This window comes from Dendrobates tinctorius, unplaced genomic scaffold (assembly GCF_039654945.1).
Source record: "Dendrobates tinctorius isolate UK_male_01 unplaced genomic scaffold, ASM3965494v1 ptg000051l, whole genome shotgun sequence".
NCBI lineage: Eukaryota > Metazoa > Chordata > Amphibia > Anura > Dendrobatidae > Dendrobates > Dendrobates tinctorius.
Window position 1 is genome coordinate 24,765,129 of NW_027361719.1, and position 18,750 is coordinate 24,783,878.

The 18,750-nt window shown below is 40.6% G+C and overlaps 1 protein-coding gene across 4 annotated transcripts in view; it reads right to left on the reverse strand.

Annotated features, from left to right (window-relative positions):
• Positions 1–706: 706 nt before the first annotated feature.
• Positions 707–18,750, reverse strand: part of LOC141091337 (retinol dehydrogenase 7-like) — a 123,886-nt gene continuing 105,842 nt past the window's right edge. For all 4 annotated transcript variants that reach the window (XM_073576867.1, XM_073576866.1, XM_073576869.1 and 1 more), the window contains 3 exons: positions 3,494–3,752; positions 1,741–1,904; positions 707–1,570 (listed from right to left, as the gene is read on the reverse strand). In XM_073576867.1, coding sequence (XP_073432968.1) covers positions 1,350–1,570; positions 1,741–1,904; positions 3,494–3,752 — 644 coding nt within the window. In that variant the 3' untranslated portion in view covers positions 707–1,349. The remainder of the gene's footprint in view (positions 1,571–1,740; positions 1,905–3,493; positions 3,753–18,750) is intronic.

An 18,750-nucleotide genomic window follows, 5' to 3' on the forward strand; every position in this document is an offset into this window, starting at 1 on the left:
ACCCCAAGCGACTGCAGCTGTAATCGCAGCAAAAGGTGGTGCAACAAAGTATTAAGTTAAAGGGGCTGAATAATATTGCACGCCCCACTTTTCAAGTTTTTGAATTTCCACAAAAATTTAAAATAACCAATAAATTTCGTTCAACTTCACAATTGTGTCCCACTTGTTGTTGATTCTTCACCAAAAATTTACATTTGGTATATTTATGTTTGAAGCATGAAATGTGGGAAAAGGTTGAAAATTTCCAGGGAGCCGAATACTTTCGCAAGGCACATATATATATATATATATATATATATATATATATATATATAATATGAAAAAAGTATTTAGTCAGCCACCATTTGTGCAAGTTCTCCCACTTAAAAAGATGAGAGGTCTGTAATTGACATCATAGGTAGACCACAACTATGAGAGTAAAAATGAGAAAAGAAATCCAGAAAATCTCCTTGTCTGATTTGGCAAGATTTATTTTGCAAATTATGGTGGAAAATAAGTATTTGGTCACCTAAAAACATGCAAGAATTCTGTCTCTCACAGACCTGTAACAAAGGTCTATAATCTGTAGCTTTATCGCCATAAAACGAGGGGGACACAGATACATTGGTTGCACAAGGTCCCCAAGCTGTCAGTGCATGAAACAATTTGCAAATTGCTCAAATTCGCTAGCTTGAAAAGGTATTTACAGATGTAAGGTTCGTGAGTCTTTAGGATTTGCCAGTAGAATATTTATTAGAGATAACATTGGTCATAGCAATTTGTTGCAATAACATTTTAAAGCTAAAAGTAAACTGGTTGGATATTGTTACCTGAATGAAAATTACAAGTGCTATAATATTCCATATACTCACCACAGACAAAAGGACCAAAAATATTTAGTCCAACTTGCAGCAAATACAGATATTTGCACTTTTTGCACTTCAAGCACTTTGTGATACCCTCATTCTAGGACTGTCTACATGGATATAGTATAGTACTTAATGGACGCAGATTGTCTGCATTAAAGGTGTTTTTGACCTATTTCATTTTTCTACAGAGTGTATACAGTGATCCATTGTCTCATTGCTATATTTACATTGGTCATACAGCATAGTGGTCAATCACTTTAAATATATGGAGCTATTTTTGATGATTAGAGTGCACACTCCCTGAATGCAGTATTTTGTATTTGTATACCCCCCCCCATTTTTTTTCATTTTTTTAATTGTATGTATCTGTCTTAATAAAGATTTGTATAATTTTTATATACTTAGCAGAAAAACTTATAAACAAAGAGGAAGCCTAACTACTTGATGGAAGTGCCATCAATCTAGGCCAATATATTGATTTTGCTAGGACCACAAGTATGTTTACATTACACCAAGTGCTGGTTTGGGTGATGATAGACACAACAGATAATCACATAAGACAGTAGGTAAGTAAGATAAAGGTAGGTAATAAAGCTTGCAGTCTATGCCAGCAGAATATCTTGTCCATGGATGAACAGCAGTTACGGCATGTTCCATGCAGTCTGTGACTTGGTAGAGGTTTGGATTGGTTTTGCCAGTTAGAGTAGCCAAGCCTTGGGCATCTGTGTGAAAAAGTAAAATATAGAAATTATCTATATGATATATATGATGAAAATGTGATGAGTTACTTTAACTTGAAACACACATATTGTTGTGTCTCTTTTCTGTCATATATGCCACTTTTGGAGCTTTGAGGTGGTCATACTTCACCTACAAGAACATGTTGACTTACATTGATAGTAGTATGATTCTCCATAGTAGGCTTTTATTTGTGCAGGAGCATTCAACCACATACGTTCTAGAGCCCTCAAGTGAGGTTCTGTTACCCCCATTCCCGTCCTAAAGGCACCTGGTTCAATTATAGAAACTTTCACTCCAAAATCTCGAAGCTCTCGTCTGCAATGGAATGAGGATATATAGTATATGGCAGCTGCACAGACGTAAAGGTATAGCTTTCACAAAGCAGTTTTAATAACATAAGAAGAAAAGTAAAACTATACCTGTGAATTAATAAACAGAACATGACCCTTTTTAAGCTAGATAATAATTTTCTCATTTTTAATTTTTCATCTATTTTCCAGGTTCTATCTATATTACAAAATTTGAAATCTTGTAGTTTCACACTGACCACTGAGACTCACAAGAGGCTGACACTTCCTGTTCTGTAGGACACGAGATCAGTTCTCAGCAGATATCTCATGATCATCACAGGCAGAGTTAAAATGAAAAAGAGCCACAACCTACTGACACCACAGGATCCATCACCGACAATCAGAGGTAGTCATATTTCACCAACCTTTCTGTGCACAGTAATTTCTGCATGGGTCAAAGTAGTAACTCTACTGCTGCGACATTTCAGAGAGAAGCATACTTTTATTAGCTGCCGAGAACAAAACAGCTCCGTTGACTAGATGCACTGGCGGGTACCTAGCAGCTGACTGACTGCCAAGCCTCTGCCTTCGTGCGCATATTGACAGAGATTTGTCAGTCTCTGTCAGCTGGTGGGGAGTAGCCTCTGGGGAGCCACCTGAACAGCTCGGTCCCCGGCAGCTGATAAAAGAATGTTTTTCTCTGAAATGCCGCTGCCTACTGCTTTTTGTCTGATACATGCTGCCCAAACCGTATCACCTCACAGGTTTCCTTTAAGTCCTACATGCTGATGCCCAGGGATGTAATTATTAGTGATGAGCGAGTATGCTCGGGTTTTCCGGAGCCTGCTCGGGTGTCCTCCGAGTAATTTGGTGTGCTCAGAGATTTAGTTTGTGTTGAAGTAGCTGCATGATTTACGGCTAATAGACAGCCTGAATACATGTGGGGATTCCCAACAATTAGGTATTCCTCACATGTATTCAGCCTGTCTAGCAGCCACAAATCATGCAGCTGTGTCGACACAAACTAAATCTACGAGCACGCCAAAATACTCGGAGGACACCCGAGCATACTCAGGAAAACCCGAGCAACGAGAATACTCGCTCATCACTAGTAATTATAACAGATGAGGAAGATGAAGTAAAACCTTGGCAATAGGGCAAAAAGAATCAGCTCCAGCATATGACAGTACTCATATTCACGCTCCGCACTGTAGTAAAACTGTGAAAAATCATGTTTTAAACATAATTGTGAAGAATACTTCTTAACACTATTGAGAAACATGAGAAGAATTTTGCTGGTCCAGGAGGAATTTTTTTTTTATTTCATGTATGTCACTTAAGAAGGAGTTATCCAGTAATAGACAATTCCTTTAAATGATAATTAAAAAAAACAATATTAGCCCTCATGTTATGGCTTTGTGCCTTTCTCTGACAGTGAAAAGCTTATACCTTGCCTAGGCCTAGTATGAAGTCTTGGAAAAGTGGGAGCATTGTGAGCTTGGCAGTTTCATATTTTTACAGTTTTTGAATGCCGGTTTCACATTTGCTATGTTCTTTATGTAATATTTTCATTTCTACTACATTGCAAAACACAGGAACATGATTTCTACTTACCTTAGACTATCTGAAAAAGATTCAATCCCAGCCTTAGATGGGCAATATCCTCCTCCAACGATAGACACTCTCCCACCATTGCTGGAAACATTGACAATTCGGCCCCTCGCCTTTATGAGTAAAGGAATCAAGTTCACGGTCACGTCAAAGAGTCCCACTAGATTTATGTTCACCACTTTAGCAAAATCTTCTCTTGTTGTCCACATATTAGGACCGAATACAAATCCAAATCCAGCATTGTTCACAAGACCCCATAAACCTGCAAACGATTGAGGGTTGGTAACTGATTAACAATCTTCTCAATAAAACATATGAAATAAGTTTTTCAGCTACTGATGTTTCTTTTTTAAGATGTTGGTCTCGCAGATAAAGGTTAACACCGGCCCTTTTTTTTATTACAGAAGGGTGCAAGTCCCAACCGCGAACATCAATTCAGAAGAACGACAGAACTCCTGGATATAGTGAAAAAGAAAAAACAAACAGGGACGAATAAGCAAAGTCTTCTTTTTCCCAATTGGGGACCTCTGTTATTTTCCTATTGCATACACGGATCGGGGTCACTGTCAATAACCGCCAGTGCTCTAAATCCATATAATGTGCAGGATGAAGGGAATTCTTTTTTTTTAATCAGAGAAAATAATTGTTTATATTGCTCAATATGTTGCATTGTTTCATCATTAGCAATGATGATTGCTTCTTGGTTTAACCCCTTAGTGTCCGGGCCACATTTTTTAAAATCTGACCAGTTTCACTTTATGTGGTGATAACTCTGGAACACTTCACCTGATCCCATTGATTTTGAGATAGTTTTTTTCCGTAGCACATTATAATTTGTGATGATGGTAAATTTAGGTCAATATGTTTTGTGTTTATTTATAAAAATATCAGAAATTTGACAAAAATTAAAAAAAAAAAAAAATTCAAACTTTGAATGATTATCCCTTTAAGACCGGGGTCACACTTGTGTGTGTAATGCGAGAAACTCGCGAATCTCTCGCCTTAATAACCGGTTCAATAATACTCGAAGCATTAATACCCGGGACCGGAGTGTGCGGCTGCATAGAAATACATGCTGGGTATTAACCCCTTCATGACCAAGCCTATTTTGACCTTAATGACCAGGCCATTTTTTGCAATTCTGACCAGTGTCCCTTTATGAGGTAATAACTCAGGAACGCATCAACGGATCCTAGCGATTCTGAGATTGTTTTTTCATGACATAGTGGGCTTCATGTTAGTGGTAAATTCAGGTCGATAATTTTTGCATTTATTTGTGAAAAAATCAGAAATTTGGCAAAAATTTAGAAAATTTCGCAATTTTCAGATTTTGAATTTTTATTCTGTTAAACTAGAGAGTTATGTGTCACAAAATAGTTACTAAATAATATTTCCCACATGTCTACTTTACATCAGTACAATTTTGGAAACAAAATATTTTTTGTAAGGAAGTAATAAGGGTTAAAAGTTGACCAGCGACTTCTCATTTTTACAACAAAATTTACAAAACCATTTTTTTTAGGGACCACCTCACATTTGAAGTCACTTTGAGGGGTCTATATGGCAGAAAATACCCAAAAGTGACACCATTCTAAAAACTGCACCCCTCAAGCTACTCAAAACTACATTCAAGAAGATTATTAACCCTTCAGGTGTTTCACAGGAACTAAAGCAACGTGGAAAGAAAAAATGGACATTTTAATTTTTCCAACAAAAATTTTATTTAGCATCAATTTTTTCATTTTCACATGGGCAACAGGATAAAATGGATCCTAAAATTTGTTGGGCAATTTCCCCTGAGTACACCGATACCTCATATGTGGTCATAAACCACTGTTTGGGCGCACGGCAGGGCTCAGAAGGGAAGGAGCGCCATTTGACTTTTTGAATGGAAAATATGCTGGAATATTTAGCGGTTGCCATGTCACGTTTGGAGAGCCCCTGTGTGCCTAAACATTGGAGCTCCCCCACAAGTGACCTCATTTTGGAAACTAGACCCCCCAAGGAACTTATCTAGATGCATAATGATCACTTTGAACCCCCAGGTGCTTCACAAATTGATCTGTCAGAAAAAAAAACGTACTTTTTTTCACAAAAATTTTCTTTTAGCCTCAGTTTTTTAATTTTCACATGGGCAACAGGATAAAATGGATCCTAAAATTTGTTTAACAATTTCTCCTGAGTACACCGATACCTCATATATGGTCATAAACCACTGTTTGGGCGCACGGCAGGGTCCGGAAGGGAAGGAGCACCATTTGACTTTTTGAATGGAAAATTAGTTCCAATCGTTATCGGACACCATGTTGCGTTTGGAGAGCCCCTGTGCACCTAAACATTAGAGCTCCCCCACAAGTGACCCCATTTTGGAAACTAGACCCATTATGGAACTTATCTAGATGTGTAGTGAGCACTTTGAACCCCCAAGTGCTTCACAAAAATTTATAACACAGAGCAGTGAAAATAAAAAATAATTTTTTTTCCTCAAAAATGATTTTTTTGCACCCTATTTTTAATTTTCACAAGGCTAACAGGAGAAATTGGACCATAAAAGTTGTTGTCCAGTTTGTCCTGAGTACACTGGTAACCAGCGTCGGACTGGCCCACCGGAGAACCGGTAGATTCTCCGGTGGGCCCTGGCATCTGGTGGGCTCTGGCACCTGCTGGCATACAGGGCCAGCAGTTGTCTAGGGCCCCTGCTGCTACAGGGGCCCCCAGCCGGTGTTGTGTCGCACACCATGCAGCTGCTATGGGGGCCCCTGCCAGTGGAGCAGCAGCGGGTGACAGGAGGCAGAAGTTCCTGTCCCTGCTGCTAAAGAGAAATGAATATTCACTGCAAAGCAGTGAATATCATTTCACAGTCTCCACCCCCAGAGGCCCCGCCCCCAGCCCAGTAAGCTGCTCTGCATCTGTAAATCAGGGCCGGTGCCGCCCTCAGGCCCCTCTGCTCCTGACTCACAGCCAGTGCACGATGACGTCACTACATCGCGCACCCGCTGTGTGTCTGGCAGAGGGGGCAGCTCCTGACACTGAAGCCGGGATCAGCGTGGGAGCGAGGAGGAGAGGTGAGTATCGTGGTTTGTTTTTTTATATCTCTATCTCTCTCTCTCTCTATCTGTCTCTCTCTATCTATCTAGATATCTATCTCTATATCTATCTAACTCTATATATCTCTCTATATATATATCTCTTTCTCTATTATCTATATCTATCTATCTTTCTCTATCTATCTATCTGTCTCTATATCTATCTATCTCTATCTATCCATTATTTATCTCTATATTTATCTCTCTATCTATCTATATCTATCTCTATCTATCTCTATATCTATCTATCTATCTCTATATCTATCTCTCTCTCTATCTATATCTATATCTAATGCTATGTATCTATCGCTCTATCTCTATAGCTATCTATTATCACTATATCTATTTATCTCTATATCTATCTCTATATCTATCTTTATATCTATCTTTTATCTCTATATCTCTATCTCTATCTATCGCTCTATCTATATCTATCTAACTCTATATCTATCTCTATATCTATCTCTATATCTATTATCTCTATATCTATCTATCTATCTATCTATATATATCTGTAGCTATCTATCTCTATATCTATCTATCTATATATCTCTATATTATTATTATTATTACTATATCTCTATATTTCTATCTATTATCTATCTCTATCTATTATCTATCTATCTATCTCTATATCTATCTATCTCTATATCTATCTTTCTATCTATAGCTATCTATCTCTCTATCTATCTATCTATCGTTTATCTATCTATCTATCCATTATCTATTTTCTATCTATCTCTATATCTATCAATCTATCTCTATATCTATATTTCCATCTATATCTATCTTTATATCTATCTCTATCGATCTCTATCTATTATCTATCGCTATCTATCCATTATCTACTATCTATCTCTATATCTATCTATTTCTACATCACATCTATCTTTCTATCTATATCTATCTAACTCTATATCTATCTAACTCTATTTCTATCTAACTCTATATCTATCTCTATATCTATCTCTATATCTATTATCTCTATATCTATCTATCTATCTATCTATATATATCTGTAGCTATCTATCTCTATATCTATCTATATATCTCTATATTATTATTATTACTATATCTCTATATTTCTATCTATTATCTATCTCTATCTATTATCTATCTATCTCTATATCTATCTATCTATCTCTATATCTATCTTTCTATCTATAGCTATCTATCTCTCTATCTCTCTATCTATCTATCTATCTATCGTTTATCTATCTATCCATTATCTATTTTCTATCTATCTCTATATCTATCAATCTATCTCTATATCTATATTTCCATCTATATCTATCTTTATATCTATCTCTATCGATCTCTATCTATTATCTATCTCTATCTATCCATTATCTACTATCTATCTCTATATCTATTTCTACATCTATCTTTCTATCTATATCTTTCTAACTCTATATCTATCTAACTCTATTTCTATCTAACTCTATATCTATCTCTATATCTATTATCTCTATATCTATCTATCTATATATTTCTGTAGCTATCTATCTCTATATCTATCTATATATCTCTATATTATTATTATTACTATATCTCTATATTTCTATCTATTATCTATCTCTATCTATTATCTATCTATCTCTATATCTATCTATCTCTATCTTTCTATCTATAGCTATCTATCTATCTATCCATTATCTATTTTCTATCTATCTCTATATCTATCAATCTATCTCTATATCTATATTTCCATCTATATCTATCTCTATCGATCTCTATCTATTATCTATCTCTATCTATCCATTATCTACTATCTATCTCTATATCTATCTATTTCTACATCTATCTTTCTATTTATATCTATCTAACTCTATATCTATATAGCATTATACCCTATGAGAGGGCTATATTCTATGAGATGGCTGCATTATATTCTATGAGGGTGCTGCATTATATTCTATGAGGGGGCTGCATTATACTATATGAGGGGGCTGCTTTATATTCTATGAGGGGGCTGCTTTATATTCTATGAGGGAGGCTACCCCAACTCCTGCTACATAATTAAGATTTGTACTACTTTATATTATACCCTGATATTAGTGTGTTTTACCACACAATTGGTGGTCTTGTATTTATTTCTATGTAGCTACATAGTGGGCCCCAAGAATGATTTTCTCTGGTGGGCCCAAGGTGCTCCAGTCCGACGCTGCTGGTAACCCATATGTGGGGGGAAACCACTGTTTGGGCGCAAGGCAGGGCTCAGAAGGGAAGGAGCGCCATTTGACTTTTTGAAATGCAAATTACTTCTAATCGTTAGCGGACACCATGTCATGTTTGGAGAGCCCCTGTGTGCCTAAACATTGGAGCTCTCCCCAAATGACCCCATTTTGGAAAGTAGACCCAATAAGGAATTTATCTAGATGCATAGTGAGCACTTTGAACCCCCAAGTGCTTCACAAAAGTTTATAACGCAAAGCCGTGAAAATAAAAAATATTTTTTTCCTCAAAAAATTATTTTTTAGTGCGCAATTTTTTATTTTCACAAGGGTACCAGGATAAATTGGACCCCAAAAGTAGTTGTCCAGTTTGTCCTGAGTACGCTGGTACCCCATATGTGGGGGCGACCACTGTTTGGGCACACGTCGGGGCTCGGAAGGGAAGTAGTGACATTTTGAAATGCTGACTTTGATGGAATGGTCTGCGGGCATCATGTTACATTTGCAGAGCCCCTGATGTACCTAAACTGTGGAACCCCCCCACAAGTGACCCCATTTTGGAAACTAGACCCCCCCAAGGAACTTATCTAGATGTGTGGTGAGCACCTTGAACCCCCAAGCGCTTCACAGAAGTTTATAACGCAGAGCTGTGAAAATAAAAAAAAAAAATTTTTCCTCAAAAAAATGATTTTTAGCCAGCAATTTTTTATTTTCACAAGGGTAGCAGGATAAATTGGACCCAAAAAGCTGTTGTCCAGTTTGTCCTGAGTACGCTGGTACCCCATATATGGGGGGATCCATTGTTTGGGCACACGTAAGGGCTCGAAATGGAAGTAGTGACGTTTTGAAATGCAGACTTTGATGGAATTGTCTGCGGTCATCGTTACGCTTGCAGAGCCGCTGATGTGCCTAAACAATAGAAACCCCCCACAAGTGACCCCATTTTGGAAACTAGACCCCCCAAGGAACTTATCTAGATGTCTGATGAACACTTTGAACCCCCAAGTGCTTCACAGAAGATTATAACGCAGAGACGTGAAAATAAAAAAAATAAAAAATTTCCTCAAAAATAATTTTTTAGCCCCCAATTTTTTATTTTCCCATGGGTAACTGGAGAAATTAGACCCCCAGAGTTGTTGTGCAAATTTTCCTGAATACACTGATACCCCATATGTTGGGGTAAACCACTGTTTGGGCACACATCGGGGCTTGGAAGGGAGGGAGCACCATTTGACTTTTTGAACGCAAAATTGGCTGGAATCAATGGTGGCACCATGTCACGTTTGGAGACCCCCTGATGTGCCTAAACAGTGGAAACCCCTCAATTCTAAATTCAACCCTAACCCCAACACTCCCCTAACCACAGCCCTAACCCCAACACATCCCTAACCCTAATCCCAGCCCTAACCATAACCCTAACCCAAACACATCCCAAACCCTAATCCCAACCCTAACCATAACCCTAACCACAAGCCTAACCCTAATTCCAACACTAACCCTATTTCCAACCCTAACCCTATTTCCAACCCTAACCCTCTTTCCAACCCTAACCCTCTTTCCAACCCTAACCATAACCCTCTTTCCAACCCTAACCCTAATGGAAAAAAAATAAAAAATAATTTCTTTATTTTATTGTTTGTTCCTGCCTATGGGGGTGATAAAGGGGAGGTTTATTTACTTTTCATTCTATTTTGATCACTGTGAGAGTTTATTATAGTGATCAAAATGAATGAATGGAAATTGCAGCCGGCGGGCGCACTGCGCATGCATCTGCCATTTTCCTATATGGTGGCGCCCATGGTCCAGGACCACGGGACACCAGGAGCCATAGCGGCACTCTGTGAGAACCGGGGGGAGGGAGGGGGGGCGATGGGAAGGCGGGGGGAGCGGAGGGAAGGCGGGGGGCAAATGATGACAGTGGCGGCACATCGCCGCTGTCATTGAGTGGCGGGGGGGCAGATCGCCCCCGTTAACCGTGGGGGGGTTGGATCGGTGTCACCAGCCATGTCCGATGCTACAGCAGCGTCGGACATGGCTGGACTGTAATATTTCATCAATTTTCATTGATGAAATATTACTATCGCTCTGACTGGCTGTTTCACTTTTAACAGCCAATCAGAGCAATCGTAGCCACGTGTGAAGTACAAAGCCCCCTGTATCTGCCGGTCGGGTGACCTTTCAGTGACCCCGGTCACCCGACCCGCAGGGGGGCTTTAAAGTCATGACGCCACATAGGCGTCACTGGTCATAATGGCACCAGTTTTCATGACACCTTGTGGCATCATTGGTCGTGAAGGGGTTAATGTGCGTTTCTCACTTTACACACGCAAGCATGATCCCAGCCTGAGAGCTGCTACTCACTGGCGATGAAATCGGATGAATGCAATCCGATAAAAAATCGGATTGCACTCGGACCAATGTTATTCAATAGGTGACATCTCATTTGCGATTTTTTTCTCAGCTGAAATCGGACTGAGAAAAAAAATCGCAGCATGCTGCGATTTGCAGCTGAAAATCGCCAATACAAGTCAATGGGTGCGAGAAAAAAATCGGACAGCACTCAACCATGCGAGTGCTGTCTGATTTATACGCACTGGTGTCCTTTGAAAAGCCAGCAATTCATGTGCGGCTACTGTATAATCACACTGACAGCTCAGAAAAGAATAGATAGAATAGATATATACACATAGAATACATAGATATATACATATCAGTGACACACACACACACATATATATGTATATATATTACATGCATTTAGATAGATAGAAGAAAAGCCGGTAATTCGTATGCGGCTATACAGTAAAATGATACTGACATGTTCTAATACAAAAGGTATATTACATGTATACACATAAAATAGGTGAAAAAATAAATAAATATATATATATATTTCTTAGAGAGATACATAGTAGATTAGGTGATAATTCAGTTGTCGGCTTTTGTGAAATCACACTGACAGCTCACAAAACACTAGATATATACACAGAGTACATACATACATATATACACATATCAGTGACACACACACATATAATTATATATTACATCTAATATAATATATATATATATATAACATATATATATATGTAATATGTATATATATAATATATTTATATAGTTAAATACTGTATACTCTATATACAGTATATTACATATATATATTATATATAATATATTTATATAGTTACATATATCATATATTATATGTTACATATATAATATATTATGCATATACTGTATATATATTATATTACATATATATGTGTGTATATATATATACCTAGTGTTTTGCGAGCTGTCAGTGTGATTTTACAAAAGCTGTCAGATGAATTATCATGTAATCTACTATGTATCTCTCTACGAAACATAAAGACATATATATATACACATATATACACACACACATATACATACATATACACACACACATAAAATAAATTATATTGAAGATATAAAGAATATATATACATATTATACTGTATACACTGTTTATCTAATATATAATTTATATTATATATTTATTTATATTATATATTTAATATATTATATATACATATATATAATAAATATAATATATATATATTATACATATAGCACAGTAAGATTGAACAAAAGCCATTAATTTGTTTGTCGGTTTCTGCAAAGTCATTACAGAACCCGACATGAAATGACACATGGTTTACATACTGTATACCATTTTATTTCATTTAGTTTCTTGTCTTTGACTAATAATTAGATTAGGGTATGTGTGTAAAATTTGGGACATGTAGGTGTTAAATTAAGGGGTTAAATTGGAAAAAATTGCGTGGGCTCCGGCGGTAAAATCGCAACCAGAAAAGGAAAACCTGTGAGTGAGAACAGATATTAATATCCTTGAGAGGGACCATTGTTTTTGCCCCCCTGGCTACAAAAATCTGCCCTCAGACACCCCAGAAAAGGCGCATCTATAAGATGCGCCTTTTCTGGCACTCATCCTCTCTATTCCCATTCACCTATAGCGGTGGATAATGGGTTAATATTAATGGGTTAATGTCACCTTGCTATTGTAAGGTGACATTAAGCCGATTAATAATGGAGAGGTATCGATAAGACACAGATCCATTATTAACCCTAGAATAGGAAAGGGATAAAAAACACACACACACACACACTTTAATTAAAAATTCTTTTAATGAAATAAACACACCGAGTTTTTGACCACATTTTTATTCATCTGCTAATCCAATCAAAAAAGCCATGGATCTTTAAAAAAAAACCCAGAAAATAAAAAACAACAATATACTTACCTCTCCGCTGATCAGTCAGGTCCCCCACTGCAATCCATCAGAAGGGGTTAACTGGTTTACAAAGGGGAGCAGTGCTAATGCGACTGGCCCCTCTGTAAACCACTGCAGAGTGAATTAATTCATCTCTGTGCAGCCATCCAGGCTGACCGGAGATGAACTAATGAGTGTGGGAAAGTTTATGAATTTTTTCCGACGCTCATCAGTTCACCTCAGGTCAGCCAGGGTTCTCCGCGCAGCCTCAGTGATGTCCCTGGCTGACCTGAGTGAACTGATGAGCGTGGGAAAAAGTTCAAGAGTGGAAGTACTATTAGACATCAAGCTGTATGCAAAAAATGAACGAGATATCAATTCTTATTCACTAATAAGGATCTACACGGAAGACTGAAGAAGTGCAGCCGGTTGGTAATAAAAAGAGGCAAGGTAGACTGATGTAGCAGATGTAGAGACATGTTACAAGTACCTCAACATCCCACAGGGATGCGGTGCTAGGGTTGCGGATCGAACTAAATATAAAATATAAGAAAGTGCGATCGCAACCCGGGGTCCACCATGCAGAGATGGTAAACTACTGCTTGGTAATGGCGGAGTACTAACTGAACACCGGCGGGTTAACCACTGACCCGGTGTGTACAGCGGCGGATTCTGTTACTGCACAGAATCGTAAAACAAACGCCGGAGCCTGTTACGCTCACAGAGTCCGGCAAGGAGAGCGCTAGTGTAGAGACACAGGACTCTGTCCCAAGGATACAGGGTTAGAGTCCCTCTAGCCCCACTAGCATTCAGCACCGCAACTGCGATGCCTGGACAAAGTGACTAGTGATAACCGCTCCAACAGCATGCAGTGCCGCCCTGGATAATGCCACTAACCAGCCTAAGCTAGAGCTGGAAAGCTCACTATCTGCGCACGGCGCTGCACTGACAGACGCTGCTAAGTGGTACAGTGGTGCCTTGTGCACAGTGGCACACACCGGCGCTAACATGTGAGAGGAGCAGGGAGCACTGAGGTGCTAAACAGTGCCACTACTCGGTGCTGACTCTACACCCTAACCCTATAAACAAGCACAACCAGAGGGAGGGAGTCTTAATTGAATCAGTCAGCGGTTCACAAGCATCCTTCATCACACACACAACTAGCCATCTGAGTCTATATTAGAGCATGGCTGAGCGGCCATGTGAGTCTTTTATAGTGGCGACCTTCTGGGACCTTCCCCGTGGTCCAATCGGAACAGGCACGGGACCTGAGCATGTGACCCCTGAACTCCAATGAGTGGTTGAGCCACGGGCATGCTCAGTGGAGTGAAAAAGGGACTTAGTCCCAGGAACTACTCGCTGCTGGCTAGTGCAGGCTGCTATAGCTGAATCAGGGATGGCAGCAGCAAACAACCAGACAGCACTAGTTTGAGCAAGGCGCCGGGAACGACGCCTTTCCAGAGCAGGCTCCTCTGCAGCCAGTACTGAATGGATGACCGCAGAAGGCAAGGCTTGGGATTCCTCCTGTGCAGAGGGAGAAACCAGACGCCTAACATGCAGTAACCATGATGACGAGGCAAAGAAAGCAGCAACATATGCCCTGCTAGTTATCAGATACCCTGCTGCATAGTGTGCTGGCCAAAAGAAATGACAGATGCTGCAGATGTGAAGACCTAGAAGCTCTCCTCTCATGTGCCGTCCCGTTTGAGCTGTCTCCCCCATGCTCTGTCTCTCTCACCCCTGTGTGCTCTCTCTCCTCCAATCTGATGTCTTCTCTGACCTGTGTACCCCATGTGCTCTCCTCCTTGTCTGCTCTCTCTCTCTCCACCACTGTGCTGTCTTCTTCCCACATGTGTTCTAAGCAAAAGTGAAATATTTTACCTCACAAAATGTATCCTCTGTGATCCTGTGCTGTAATGACAGTATTGTCTTTTGCTTCCTCCCCTGCCCAGGAGATGGGGTATGCTTCGTACACGGTCAGACATGGACAATATTTAAAATGAACTTTCGTTCGTGGAAAAACTCCTTTAATATGCCTGTAGACACGTCACGCATCTGCCACCGGAATCAGCCGAATGATTCACTGCGCCTGCACGAAATTCGTGCAAGCGCAGTAAATCAGTCCACCGCCATCTTTGTGCAGACAGATAGCAGCGGTCACATTAAAACTGTGCATGCACTCCTCCTGTACAAAGATGGCAGTGGTCAGTGAATCATTCAACTGATCCTCGCCGGCGGCGTGTTCTCAACGGTGTCCACTGGTGAGACACCCATCACTTGGGTGTCCTAATATGGCGGTCGGTGAACTTCCGCCGCTTGAAATTCTGGGATCCAGACACTTCTGGACAGAACAGGATGTGAAAACATTACAAAGTAAGTATATATTAGATACCTCTTGAACTGGTATTGCTCCTCCACTCTCAGTCCAATGTTCCCCGCTGGTCTACTGATATAAACAGTCCGTTCACTTGTCGACTGTAACCTTCACATTTTTATCTATTTGGAAGAAAATTCGAATTCTGCAGCCAATCTGCACCTGCTGATTGGCTGCAGCCATCAGGTGAAATACTTTATGTGAGGAGACCAAAGGGGGACACAGAGCTGAGTGCAGGGCAGAGGTACCAGTATGGGGGATATTTATACATTTTTTATGTTATAAAGCACCCTGTTCAGTAATGGAAAACCCCTTTAAGACTGTAAGGCTAAGTGCACACGTACCGGAACTCTCGCGGAAATTACCGCGAGAATTCCGGAATTCCAGTCCGCGGGAAAATCGCATTTTAAATTCCCGTGATTTTCCCGCGGAAAAACTAGCATTTTGCAAGCGTAATTAGCTTGCAAAATGCTAGCGTTCTCCAAGCGATCTGTAGCATCGCTTGGAGAACTGATTGACAGGTTGGTCACACTCGTCAAACACAGTGTTTGACGAGTGTGACCAACTTTTTACTACTGAGGCTGCTTATGCGGCTTCAGTAGTAAAAGATAGAATGTAAAAAAAAAATAAAAAATACTGTTATTCTTACCCTCCGACGTCCCGCGCAGGCGTTCCCAGTAGTCCTTTGCGAAAATGCCCGCGATGACGTCAGTTCTCGCGGGAACGCGACGTCTCGCGGTAATTCGCGATGACGTCGCGCGAATTACCGCGAGACTTCGCGATCCTGCGAGATCGGACGCCATCACGGGCATTTTCGCAAAGGACTACTGGGAACGGGAGCGTGGAGAGAGGCGGGAAGGCTGCGCGGGACGTCGGAGGGTAAGAATAACAATATTTTTTATTTTAAATTCTATTTTTTACAGGGATATGGTACCCAAAGCCCGGAGGACAGTCTCCTCTCCTCCGGACCGTGGGTACCATCCGCAATTGTTCTGCTTACTTTCCGCATGGTGTGCACAGCCACATGCGGGAAATAAGCGGAACAATGCATTCCTATGGGTGCGGGATCGCCGCGATTCCACAAAATAATGAGCATGCTGCGGTTCTTACCGTGAAGCGATTCCGCCGCGGTAAAAACCGCAGCATTAGCACAGCATTGCGGAATCCCATAGGAATGCCTGGGATGCTTATTTTTCGCGTTTTCGCGGCAAAATCGCGCGGTTAAAACTGCCGCGGAAACGCGAAAAAAAGCCACGTGTCAACTCAGCCTAAGTGGGTTGACAAAGAATCATCCACCCTCTTACATAAACAGCACTCAAACATTACATGGACTCATAAGAAAATCTTTGACTAAGCTATTACAGCTGGAGCATGTACACAAACAGAACACAGCCATGTGCATGAGCCCTTTAATAGAACACTCACAAGACACCTATTTAGAAAATAAATAGGATGTTTTCATCATTTTTAAAACTGTGCAGACTTAAAGGGAAGGTGCCATCCAATTTTTTTTCAGCAATTGAAAAAATGTAAAGAATTAATGTTTACATTTTCTTAAAAAATATTATCATTTGTTTTTAATTTTGCAAAATATGAAAAATAATTTTAAAAAGTTTGGCATTTCCACTTGTTAACACTAGGCGGAGCAGCTACTGAAATTTGGCACAAAAACCTAGTGTACAACTAGCTCACATTACTGCCCTGCAGTAATTATGGGCAGAATCTGCTGACATGGGTGTGATGTCACTCCTCTCCTCCCCTTCTGGGTGTTTGCTAAGTTAAAAGAGAGGATGACATCTAGGAACACAGTGATCAGCCATTTTGATGGGGCCTGCAAAGTTACTGACTGTCTTTGCATGCGAAGTCTGGATCAGAACAGGCCATCAATCAGCAGAAATGTGTCCTGGATTTCTGTGGAGCAGACAAGCAGACGGTCCATCCATGTGTATAAAACACAGCACTCTATGTACAATCCCTGGCACCGAACAGGGTGCCCCCCATAGACCAGCACACTGCACTCCTGTCGCCTCGCTTTCACACATCGCCAGGACAGGATCTGAGGAGAGGAATGGGGTTTTTGGTCACTGAGCATGGCAGGCAGCAAGGATTCTGGGAGCAGGGTGACAGCAGCACAGAGAATTTCAGGAGAGAAGTGTGCTGGTCTATGGGGGGCACAGAGGGAGATATATGGGGAGGAGCAGGGTGACAGCACCACAGAAATCCAGGAAACATTTCTGCTGATTGATGGCCTGTTCTGATCCAGACTTTGCATGCAAAGACCTCATTCCCCTCCTCAAATCCTGTCCTGGCGATGTGTGAAAGCGAGGCGATAGGCACAGTCTGGGGTGACACTGGGAAGCAGGATGGGGGGAAATGTAGCCATACAGTAACGATAAAAATGAGACCCCTCTCTTCAGCTGCCTCACCAGCCCTCCCCTGACTGCACCTAACTATTACCCCTGACCCGTGTGCAAGGGCTCAGCCAGAACCACCCTAGAATGGGTCCCCTTTTAGCAGATAATACTGCCATAGGGTTCTCACATAATACCACCATATACTTCACACATAATACCGCCATATAGTTCATACACAATACCACCATGTAGTTCACACATAAATCCAGCAGGGTGACAGCAGCACAGAGTATTTCAGGAGAGCAGTATCACACTGGATAGGATTAGATACATGGCTCAGCAGTCAGTATCACACGGGATAGGATTAGATACACGGCTCAGCAGTCAGTATTACACGGGATAGGATTAGATACACGGATCAGCAGTCAGTATCACACAGGATAGGATTAGATACACGGATCAGCAGACTGTATCACACAGGATAGGATTAGATACACGGCTCAGCAGAGAGTATCACACAGGAGAGGATTAGATACACGGCTCAGCTGTCAGTATCACACAGGATAGGATTAGATACACAGCTCAGCAGTCAGTATCACACAGGAGAGGATTAGATACATGGCTCAGCTGTCAGTATCACACAGGAAAGGATTAGATACATGGCTCAGCAGTCAGTATCACACAGGATAGGATTAGATACACGGATCAGCAGACTGTATCACACAGGATAGGATTAGATACACGGCTCAGCAGAGAGTATCACACAGGAGAGGATTAGATACACGGCTCAGCTGTCAGTATCACACAGGATAGGATTAGATACACAGCTCAGCAGTCAGTATCACACAGGAGAGGATTAGATACATGGCTCAGCTGTCAGTATCACACAGGAAAGGATTAGATACATGGCTCAGCAGACAGTATCACACGGGATAGGATTAGATACACGGCTCAGCAGACTGTATCACACAGGATAGGATTAGATACACGGCTCAGCAGACAGTATCACACAA